The 12,333-nt window shown below is 35.0% G+C and overlaps 1 protein-coding gene, 1 long non-coding RNA gene and 1 pseudogene across 2 annotated transcripts; 1 reads left to right on the forward strand and 2 right to left on the reverse strand.

Annotated features, from left to right (window-relative positions):
* Nucleotides 1-268: 268 nt before the first annotated feature.
* LOC141331206 (uncharacterized) lies at nucleotides 269-2,377 on the reverse strand. The gene is made up of 3 exons (XR_012355244.1): nucleotides 2,293-2,377; nucleotides 1,925-2,014; nucleotides 269-936 (listed from the first exon to the last, which is right to left on the reverse strand). It is a non-coding gene; the product is annotated as an uncharacterized lncRNA (long non-coding RNA).
* A 1,045-nt stretch (nucleotides 2,378-3,422) lies between these two features.
* Nucleotides 3,423-6,075, forward strand: LOC141284657 (uncharacterized; the record flags this gene model as incomplete). Its single annotated transcript, XM_073817687.1, is given in 5 exon segments — nucleotides 3,423-3,932; nucleotides 3,934-3,973; nucleotides 4,500-5,132; nucleotides 5,135-5,181; nucleotides 6,013-6,075. Coding segments are annotated over 5 exon segments (1,293 nt in total), but the record flags the coding sequence as incomplete, so codon positions are not given.
* Nucleotides 6,076-9,082: 3,007 nt separating this feature from the next.
* On the reverse strand, nucleotides 9,083-11,345 carry LOC141284845 (GTPase IMAP family member 8-like; annotated as a pseudogene).
* Between the last annotated feature and the right edge of the window lie 988 nt (nucleotides 11,346-12,333).

Below are 12,333 nucleotides of genomic sequence, written 5' to 3' on the forward strand. Positions count from 1 at the left end.
TACACTACTAGTCAAAAGTTTTTGAACACTAAGATTTTTTTAAAGAATTCTCTTCTGCACACCAAGCCTGCATTAATTTGATCCAAATTACAGCAAAAGCAATACAATTGTGATAAATTATATAAATGAACTGCTATTTGAATATATTTTACAATTTAATTTATTCCTTTGATCAAAGGTAAATTTTCAGCATCATTACTCGTCTTCAGTATCACATGATCCTTCAGAAATCATTCTAGTATGCTGATAAACATATTTTATTTAATTTTTAAATTTTTCAGGATTCTTTGATGAATAGAAAGATATTATTTAGCAAGGATGACTTAAATTGATTAAAAGTGATGATAAAGACATTCATAATGTTACAAACTATTTCTATTTCAGATAAATGCTGTTTATCTGAACCTTCTATTCATCAAAAAAACCTGAAAAAAAATCTACTTCACTGTTTTTAGCATTATATTAATCTCAGCAACATCATAATAATAGTTTTTGAGCAGAAAATCAGATAATTAGAATGATTACTGAAGGATCATGTGACTGCAGTAATGATCCTAAAAATTCAGCTTTGAATTAATGACATTTTAAAATATATTCAAAAAGAAAACGGCTCAAAAGTGTACTGTTTTTGCTGTACTTTGGATCAAATAAATGCAGGCTTAGTGAGCAGAAGAGACCTACTTTAAAAACATTTAAAATCTTACTGTTCAAAAGCTTTGTCTGGTAGTGTAAATAAAATAAAATCATACAGTAAAAATGAGTTTGTGTTGTGTTAAATTTTAGTAATTTTGAGTCAAAGTTGACAAGCTCTCTGATGAGAAACAGCAGAATGGAATTCAGGCTGATGCTTGTTGTTTGCACCCTCTTTCCAGAAGTCCATCTGATCTGTGACTGTCAATGCATTTGCTGCCACAAAGATTGACTGTCTGAACGAACCTGCAAGCACAAGAAAAAAAAAAATGATTTTTTTAAAGCAGTGTTTATAGAATTTGCCTCAACTGTCGAACTTGATGCTGTATGCATTTTTTTATTTTTATTATATACTACATATGAACGCTGTAGTAAGAAAAAAAACTGAAGAAACTTTTTATTGAAATTTTTTATAAAGAATTTTATGAATGGGCCAGTGAATCACTGATTCAAGGTGTTTAAAAAAGGTAAATTCATTCAGTAATTAAACACTGCTGTGTGCAGAGACGCAAGACATGGCTTTGTTTAAAACCGTTTTTACTAAATGGAGCACAAAGACAATATTTTCTTCATGATTTAAATGACTTAATATTACATTCTTGTTTATCTAATTTTGTTGCCCTGACACTTAGTAAAGTCTGCCACAGACCATGCTAAATGCTAACTAATCTGTTCATATAAACATTCTAAACGTGTGTTTCCTAGAAAGTCTGTGCATATAATAAGCCTACTACGATTAAAAAAATCTCTATTTGTTGCTTTACAGTAACAATAATCTACATTTGACAGATGGTAAGATTGCTATTATGAATTTAAAGGTTACAGTAAGGTAAAGACACCTGAAGCAGCTGCATTTTGCTGTTTAAATGCTGGTTTAATAGAAATAATTTTAATGCGCATGCAAACTCAATCTTGATGTGACAAGACATGGTAATAAAAAACATTCCCAGGGGGGTGTTCCATAAAACAAGTTTACAAATAAGCCAGGCTTATTTCAGTTAGTCTGACTTATTGTCACTTGATTTGGCACAAATAAGTCACAAATAAGTCAGACTAACTGAAATAAGCCTGACTTATTTGGTAAACTTGTTTTATGAAACACCCCCCAGGAAATGAATACCTTACGAAATACAATAAATAACAATATAAATACAATATAACTTGCTTAGGATAAAAGCATCTGAAAAATGCATGAATGTAAATGCAATGTAAAACAAAATGTGTTTTGGGTTACCTGATTCTGCATGTCTGTAAAATGGACAGCTGGCTGTATGATGATTCTGCATCTGATGGTCAGCATCCAGTTAGTGCTTGGAGAAATCTCCTGTAACAGACAGTGTCACAACACCCTTTTAGTGTTACTATAGTTTATGATCAGAAAAGACAACTACTGTACAGTAATAAAATTTACATTTTTAATAAAATAAGCATTTATCATATTTATTAGCAAAACTTGCTATATTAATATATTGCTAGCTCGTTACTCTCTTTAAAAAGTTAACCTGTTCTGCAAGTCAGTGGAGAACAGCAGCCTGTGGCTAATTTGGCTAATTTAGTAACGTTAACATTAACTTAGTTAAATTGATGAAAGGGGAAGCTCACCTGTTGTTTGCACCGCGACGACGGCAATCACCAGAAAAGACTCTAATACACCTCCGATGCAGACGACATGACCACGAGACCACAAACTTGAAAATAAAACACAAAAGATGCAGTTAACCGCGGTGTTCAGTTTTACCTCAGTGTTTCATGTTAGCGCGCTGTTTATGTCACGTCTGTCACTGAAGGGACCGTCTATAAAGTTACATACGACATTCATTCATACACACATTTCTTACTTAAACATCATTTGAAGAGAATTACCTTGCTAGCTATAAAGAGGCAGCGTTTAAAAGATATTATGCTGCTCTGTGACTAACGTTAAGTTTGTCAACTTCGGCTTACTGACATTATTAGCTTACCAGTTCATGTTATCGTCGATACTATGGCAGTCATTCACAGAAGAAGATCCAAAATACACCTCCGCGCTCCGACGTTACAGACGACATCCAGACCAGAAACTTGAAAATAACAAACAAAAGAAGGGCTTGAAAATACAGTTTAAAATCTCCACAGAAACAGTGGTGTTGCTTAACGCACTTTACCTCAGTATTTCACCTCAGTTTGCTGTTAAGCTTGAGTAAGGGCTCGTCAGACGAACTAACTTGCATTAAAGGGCAGCCGAATATACAAACGTGTTTCTCAGTTTAAATAAAGTTTATTTCGACTAATATAGGTCACCTTAATTTACTCACCAGTCCATGTTTTCACCGTTATGGCGGCGCCCCGGCCGTCAGTCAGAAAAAAAGGCTACCGACATGAAAAACACGATGAATATTGTTAGTTTGCTGTTAACAAGTGAAAACAAATTAAAATTGTTCAGTTTTTCATAAAACAGAAATAATATACTAACCTTTTTGTCGAGTTATTAATGCAACATTTCTCTTTTGTCCTTTTTACCGCCACTTCCTCTCAACAGGAGAAAAAAAAATCTCCCTTGCCATTGGTCAATTTTTCGCGGGCAAGTTCACTACTGTAAACGGATTTACAGTAGTGGAGAATTACAGTAGTGATCATATATTTTCCCATAATCCTTTGCAGTTTACAGTAAAATACTGTATATACATTTTACAGTATCTTACTGTAGATATTACAGTAAAATACTGTTCAAATTACAAAAATCGGTTACAGTGTGTGAGAAGAAAGAAGAAAAAATACATGGCCATCTGATCAGTCTGGTTGAGCTTCCAGCTCTCATTCGACTCTCAGAGGAGGAAGTGATGCGTCAGACTCTCAATTGTGTGTCTCTCTGTGATCCTGGAGTTCATGTTTTTCTATTTGTAGTTCCTGTTGGTCCACTGACTAATGAAGACAAAGCAGAAATAGAGAAGATCCTAAAGCAATTTGTCTCCACACAGCATTTTGTTCTGCTTTTCACCACAAGTCGCTCTTTTGAAGAACATGTGAAAGATTTTGTCAAATCCAACAGAGAATCTCAGAGGTTAATCAGTCATTGTGGAGGACAGTACAAAGTGATGATGTTAAATGAGCCTGAAAACTCAAGACAGATCCCAGAACTACTAAAATATATAGAGAACATGAAGACTGAACCCTATTCACTTCAGATGTATGTGAAAGCTCGAGAGAACAGAGTCAGACATGAACTGGGCGAGCAACATAAGAGAGAACTGAGTAAAATGGAGGGAAAAAATCAAGGAGTTAGAACTGAAAATTCAATTATATTGTAAGTGAATTAAATCAGTTGCACTCTTACTTTAACAAATTGTTCGTGTGATTTTCAATATGTAACAACACAGAAGTAGTATATCTATATTTTGCGAAAAAATAAATAAATAAAATAAACAGCAGATGTTACATTCAGTTAAACATGCTTAACAGATTAACCCTTAACATACCTGTCAAACTTAACTCAATACAAAGCGTTCCCCGGGGGGAAGCGAAGGGGTTCATTTAAATTCATACAATAATCATTTTAATTCTATTTTTGGAGGGGGTGTGGTGTCAGGTTATTTTGGAATTCTAAATATTAGTATATAAGATGAGAAAATATTGAAATTAAAAACCACCCAAGAAAAAATGTGCCAAGAAACTTTGTGTATCCAAAACTTTAGTAAAGCTTGACAGACAAAATGTAATGTAAAAAATGTATTGGCTGTTTAGGTTGTCAGCTGTTTATCTGTTGTAAGGTCTGCAGTTAATAACTACAACAATTTAAAAAATAAATAATTTGTGATCTCTGTGATTTTCAGGTCCTGAAAGTGCAATTGGTAAGGAATGTCTGAGGATTGTACTGATTGGGAAGACAGGAGTTGGAAAGAGTGCAACAGGAAACACTATTCTCGGAAGAAAGGAGTTTAACTGTCAAGCAAGAGCAACTTCAGTGATGATGACTGTTTGTCAGAAGGGAGTTGGTGAAGTTGCTGGCCGATCAGTAGCTGTTGTTGATACTCCAGGACTCTTTGACACGACACTGTCAAATGATGAAGTGGTGGAAGAAATAATGAAATGTTTTTCACTGTCATCACCTGGACCTCATGTGTTTCTCATCGTGTTGAGTTTAGGACGATTCACCCAGGAAGAAAAAAACACTGTGAAACTGATAAAGAAGATCTTTGGTCCAAAAGCTGCTCAGTTCAGCATCGTTCTGTTCACCAGAGGAGATGATCTTGAGGACTGGTCCATAGAGGATTATGTGAGGGAAGAGGGTCCTGACCTCAGTAAACTAATCAGAGACTGTGGAAACAGATACCTGGTTTTCAATAACAGAGAAAAACAAGACAGAACTTAAGTGATTCAACTCTTAAAGATGATAGTAGAGCTGAAAAATAGAAATGAGGGTCGATACTTCACTAAAAGCATGTTTGAGGAGGCAGAGATGTCAATTAAAAGAAAATGATGGAAATACTGAAAGAGAAAGAAAGAGAAATTCAGGCTAAAATAAGAAATTGAGAATCAAATATGAAAGTGAAATGGAGAGAATGAGTTCAGACAAAAACTGAAAAGGGATTTTGAAATGAAAACAACAAAAAACTAAATGGAAAAAAACAAAAATGAGAGATTTAAATACCAGCAACAATTAGAGGAAAAACAAACAAATATAACTGGAAAAATAGAAGAAATTAAGAAATAGAGTTTGAAAATCAAAGATCTCAGTGTGAAAAACGATACAAAGAAAGAGAGGAGATGAGAATCGAACAATGTTACGAGCCCCTGCTCTTTCTCTCATTGTTTCTTTCCTGAGTGCAGCTGCTAATTGGATGGGGGTGGATACTGGCACACACACCTGAAGCCTCTGCCCATTTAAGAACTGCTGGTGGCACTTCAGTGGCGGCTTGCCCTGGAATTCTGTTTTGTGTTTGATTTTGAGTTTTGTTTTCCTTATTTTCTTTTGGTTAAGGATGGTGATGAGCGAATGTTTGTTTAGTTACTATAGAGTACATAGAAAGCGTAGGTAAGTGAGCTGACCCGGAAGACTTTTGCTGTGTTTAATTTCTTCCTCGGGAGATAGGAAGTTTTCTTAACTCTTCAGTAAGTTGCAGTTTAAATTCGTTAGCTCACCAATCCTTATTTATGATTTAAGCTCAAGTGCATTTCCTTTTGTTTCTGTTTTGGTCATATTCTCTTACTTTTACAATAAAACGTTTAACTTTTTGCCCTGGCCACTGTTGTACTTGTTGGTTTTAGAATGGCTCTTATGTTGGTCCCTAAATGGGTCGTAACAACAAGAACATATTAAAGAAGAGATTTGCATGAAACAACAAGAAAAAAAAAAGAGAAATTTGGAGAAGGAATGAGAAAGTAGAGACGTACAGACAAGATGGGTGAGAAAAATAAAAGGAAATAAAACTACAGCAGGGAGAATAGGAGGATGAAAAGACACAACAGATGAGAGATTGGGAGGAATAAGAAAGAAAGAGAAAAGAGAAACACCAAGAACTGAGAAAAAAACAAGGAGAACTGGAGAAAATGAGGAAGAAATTTAAAAGACAGAGAAGACAAAAGACAAGATAGATGAGAGATGGAAAAAGAGAAGAAGAAGAAAGAGAAAATACTGAAATGGAAAGACATTGTGAGCAGCTTGGATGAGAGAAAAAAGGAGTGGGAGAAAAGAAAAAGAGACTAGAAGAAGAGAGAAAGAGATGTAAGAAAATGATTGAAGATCAAGGAAAAAAACAAGAGCAAGAAGAAGAGAAAAGTAAGACAGAGATTAAATGAAACAGAAACATGGAAATGAAAATAAAAGTCATGGAGAAGAAATATAAAGATCAGAAAACAAGCAGAAGAACTTAATGAGTCAACAGAAAAAAAAAGGCAGCATGTTCTGGAGTTCGATAAATGACTGTAATTATGTTGGAAAAACTCCAACATATGAAAGAGCAGAAAGGAGAAGAAATAAAAGAGCTGCAAAAACAAGTTGAAAAACTGAAAAATAAAACAGACTGTGTCATTCTGTGACCATTTTCAAAGCAAAGATGAATGTCAACAATATATTTTATTCCTGTCATTGTTGTTGTTGTTGTTGTTGTTGAATGGCAATCTAATTGATTGGAATTATTTTGCTGGCAAAAAAGTTTTGATTTAGTGATGCACTGAAATATTGGCTAAATTACCTAAATGGTTTCGCACTAGGGTTGGGTTGACAAAATAAATTTTACCAATATTTATCAACAATATATCAATATTTCAATACTAATATAGAATAAATTTATTAATAATCTCATGTATCAATCTTGAAGTTTATGCAGTTTTGTGTTGATGCATGAAAATATCTTAACTAAACCTTATTTTTAGCTATCCAATAATTATAAAAAAAAAAAGCTATATGCTTTGTTACTTTTGGTATGAAACAAAGTCTCTATTTTCAAATTCTGTCAATTATAAATTCAAGAAATGTCACTCTGTAATGTGTTGTAGATTGAAAGACAGACACGTAATCATCACTGCCAGTCCACACCTGCTCCAGACAAGCATTTCAGATCATCAGGGGCCAGTTGTTCAAAAGTAATCTGACTGGATTTTGGGAATCAAATTGGATCAAATCTTAAAAATGGGTTGTTCAAAAGAAATAAAAAAGGATTCTGAATTCAGATTAGATAACTAAATCCAATCTTGGTTGATCTGGATTAAATCCAAAATTTGTGTTTCTTTAAAATAACAAAAAACAAAGATTGTTTTGATCCCAGTATAAGGGTGGATTTCAGGAACAGAAATGTAATAAAACTTTAAAACCAGCCAAAAAACTAAACAAAAGCATTTTAACATGTAATATATCATCAAATCTCCAAACAGCTGTCAATATCACGCACAATTTTATATTTAATTTCAAGTTTTTATTTATTTATTTTTATTTTTTAAATCTTATTTGTATAAATGCAATGCAAACTAAGATGGAAAACATTAACTTTTCCCCCCATCCCCATGTCCCTTTAGGGCAGGGTTCCCCAAATCTTACCCTGGAGGTCCAATGCGCTGCAGAGTTTAGCTCCAACCCTGATCACACTCACCTACCTGTTATTCTCTAATGATCCTGAAGACCTTGATTAGCATGCTCAGGTGTGTTTGATTAGGGTAAAAGCTAAACTCTGCAGGAAAATGGATCTCGAGGTCCAGATTTGGTGATCCCTGCTTTAGGGGCTCCATAGAGCACTAGTAATCCAGATTTGGAAATCTGAAAAAGTGTGTATCTGGATCACGGTGATCTAAACCAATTTTGCTTCCAAAAACCGGCACAAAAGTAAAATGGGTTACCTGATCCTGGATAGCAAAACATATGATTTCCAAATCCAGATCATTCTGATCGAGATGACACTTTTTGGACAACTGGCCCCAGATCACACAGTGATCTGATTAGCCATTTAATTAGCTATTTCATTTCATGTAATAAGGATAAGTCATAACATAACAAGATCTTAATGAACTAATTAATTTTTAACTGACTCAAAAATGCAATGCAAGATTTATCTCCATGTCTGAACATAACCTATAATAGGAGAATATCTTAAAGCAGACAACATGAGATACATGAGGGGATACATAAACACTTTTTAAAACAGGATAATCAGGTATTTGGTAGACCAAAGTTTGAAAAGTTCATATATAACTGATAAACAATAGGGCTACATCCACTTCAGCTACAGAGGAAAAAAGAGATCAGTGAGAACAAATCACAACTAAACACTTAAACACTGGAAGAACAATTAACAGAAACAAACATAAAAAAGACACAATCTAGGTAAAAGACACATTTTATATACATACATATGTCAAATGTGTGTTTGTTATGGGATCCAATTGAAAACATTACAATTGGAGTAGCAAAAAAAAAAAAAAAAAAAAACTTTAAAAGACCTCTGAAAGTATAATCATATTTTACATAAAATTATCTCTCTTACTCATCTGTGAAGACAAATAATCCTTGAAACCACACAATCATAAGACTAAACAACAATGGAAAAAATAATATAAAATATATTAATTTCATAAATTATTAATCAATGTATGAATCCATGAAATGAGTGCCGTGAATGGTACAACGATGGTACAACGAAGAAATGATTCTATGATTGATTGGAATAATAAACTGATGAAATGATAAATGATTATAAGTGAATGAATTAATGAATAAAAAATTAATATAAATGAAAGGGCGTAAAACAACCCAGATATACGGTTGATCTGTTGAAGCAACACATTCGCATGCTGCGCGGCATGGCCATGACACACTTCCACAGATGCATGAGAAGCGTCAAAAACACATGCAGAAATAACATCACCAAGTAGTTCAAATTTACCAACTGCAAAAGCAGACATACGCAGATTATGCCCATACTTGTTAAAAAAATTGTGTAAATTCTGGGTTTTCACTGTGCTCCTCTTCCTCTCTTAGTCTCCTCTCTTCTTCCTCTCGTCTGAATCTCTGAGCATCTTGAAACATCTGGTTACTGTAATGTCCTCCATTCTCCTCTATCATTGTGTCAATCTTCTGCAGCAGATCATTCAGCTGCTCTCTGTTATTCTCATCTCTGTTGTTGAAAACATGATATCTGCCTCCACACTGATCAACTAGATGTCTTAATCTACTTTTCCTCTCAATGAGTTCCTCCAAGGGCTCATCTAGCAGATCTCCATGAGTGAAGAGCATGATGGAGTATTTTAACACTTCCTCTCCAAACATCATCTCAATCTGCTGAGGAATCTGTTGCTCATGTTCAGTGAATCTCATATTCACAGGAAACACAATGAGAAATACATGAGGTCCAGGACTGGATAATTACACACTTCTCGCTATTTTTGTCACTAACTTTCCAGGCCTCATCTTTGTGTCAAAGAATCCAGGAGTATCAACTACAGACACAGATCTGCCTGAAACAGTGGTGTGAGCTTCTGAACACTCAGTTGTTACTGCAGTCATTCTCATCTCAGATCTGAACACTAGCTGTCCCAGTATTGTGTTTCCAGCTGCACTTTTCCCTACACCAGTTTTACCAAGAAGAACAATCCTTCTGGATGAAAGACTTCCAGCAGGAGTCTGTTGATCATCTTGTCTGCTATTAGGAATCCATCTGGTCTGCCTCCCTCCATGTAACGCTGCGGCAAACACAAAACAGATGTAAGTGGTCATGTAGATGCTTAGAAATTTACATACAGAACTGAAGAAGTGGAGCGTGCACGAGAGAGAGCGCTTCTGGTGTATCTTTATCAGCGCGATTCCGCCTATCCTGCTTTCTCTGAAATGTACGGAAAACGGGACGTTTGATCATCCTATTCCTACGATTTCAGGTGCTGAGGCAATTTTTTTTCAGATCGCCAGTTTGCGTTTTGGTAGCCTGTCTGCCCACAGTGGCTGCCATACTGGGATATGCAAACACCCCTTATGCAATCTAGTGCTGCGTTCCAGGCAGATTTTTTAACCAGGAAAGCACCACTTCAAACCACGACTCACGACTTTGTAGCATTCCAGGTAAGTCACGCCAAACTGCCTGGGCACATTTATGAATTATTATTATTATTTTTATATTATTATTAATTTGATTGCAATGTTATATTGTCCTAAGCTCTATTTTTCCACCGTGTACTACTTGCAAAAACACCGCACCCATTAGGGCTGACATTGTTGTTTCGCAGGCTATGTTACGTCCAAACTCGGAACTTGGAGTACATCGATCTAGTACGAGTTCACGAGTGGGAAGTCACAGGTTTGACTGCCGTTCCAGTGCACTTTTACGGGTGGAAGTTTGGAAAAACACGGGTTACGGGTTGTCTGGAATGCGGCATATATAACAGAGAAGCACACTTTTAAATATTCAAAGCATCAGGAGTGTAGAAATCAGTGCTTGTGGTATAGGTCAAATTTATAACAGCCAAAAACCCAAGTACGCAGATCTGTTGTTTTAGTCATTAGGCACAAATAAAAGCCTGACAATGCTGATTGTATTCAACAATAGGTGAACTGACATAAAATTAAGTAATTTGAAAAAACAAAATTGGAATACACTTTGACAAACTGAGATACAATTTACCACTACAATTTTTAACCAAAAACTTCTAATTGGCTTATATGATCTTTTAAAACACTCACCGCTTAACCCCAATGATCTCTGGAGAATGTTTATCAGTAGTAATCGAGCCTGGTCACTTGCACCTCTCTTCTTGTTGTTGAACACCTGGTATCTCTGATCATATTTCTCAACGAGTCTCTTCAACCTTCTATTTCTGTCAAGGAATTCCTGTATTGTCAGGTTTTCCTCCTCCAGTTCGTCTCCTCTGGTGAAGAGAATCCAGGTTTTATTCAACCGTTTTTCTCCTAGCACCTTCTCAATCTTCTCCACAGTTTTTCTCTCTTCTTCAGTGAAACTATCAGCTTTGATCACCAACAGAAACACACAGTGACCTGATTCACACTGCTGAAAAACATTTTCAATCTTATGCTGAATGTCATCTTCACTCAGCTCTGGGTCATACAGTCCTGGTGTGTCATAAACAGTGACTGGAAACCCATCAATAGTTCCAGATTCAACAGTGTTATCAGGCATGACAGGACCAGATCTTCTCTTTGATATGAAAGCTTGTCGTCCCAGTATTGTGTTTCCTGACATACTCTTGCCAGCACGTTTTTTCCCCAGTAAAATCAAGTTTAAATATGTTTTAGTTTCCATTTTTGTTGTGTGGCCTACAACGGAATAGAAAAAGAGGTGTGAGACAAAGGCTAACTTATTTAGTAATTCCAATCAAGCTTACATAAATACATGCAGTCTGATCTCTAGTAAATTAAATACCATGAAGGAGACTGCTGTGGTATATTTAATTAGAAATGGTGTTGTAAAATGGTTTTGAGTTTTTTTTTTTATGTCTTTTACGCAACTCCCAGTTTGTCTGACAGTTTTACTTTTTTTTGACAAAAATCTGGTATTTATTGATAAAATCCACGTCTGTCAATGTTTCAGTTTCTTATTATCATTAGTTTGACCAGTAAGATTCAATGTCTCAGTAAAACCATCAATAATTAAATGTTCCCTGAATTAGTCATATTGTATCATTATACTGCACAGTAATATTCAATCAAGTTTTACTCTATCACTGTCATGACAAACTGAGTAATTCCTGTTTATCTCTGATTGTTATTGCATATTAAGCCAATAAATAATTCAAAACAACTTTTAAAATGTATTCATACTGTATTAAGCAGTAAAGTCAAACCTGAGTGTTTCTCTCTGTGTGCCAATCTGTCAAGCTCCGGAAGTCCAAATGAAAGCATTCTGCTGGTCTTTATCTATACACATAACCAGCCGATGGTTGGTGCAATGACATATCAGAAAGTCAAAGTGATTTTTTTTTTTTTTTGGGTAACACTTTATTTTAAGATGTCCTTGTTACACGTTACATGTACTTACTATTATAATAACAACAATAAATTATGTGTTATTACATGGAAGCAACCCTGAGTCAAACCCTAATCCTAACCCTTAGTATATAGTCAGTACATGTAGTTAATTAAAATTGCACAGTTCTTAAATGTGTAATTACAGTGAAACAAGGACACCTTAAAATAAAGTGTAAACTTTTTTTTAACAATGCATAAATTTG

This window comes from Garra rufa, chromosome 1 (assembly GCF_049309525.1).
Source record: "Garra rufa chromosome 1, GarRuf1.0, whole genome shotgun sequence".
Taxonomy (NCBI): domain Eukaryota; kingdom Metazoa; phylum Chordata; class Actinopteri; order Cypriniformes; family Cyprinidae; genus Garra; species Garra rufa.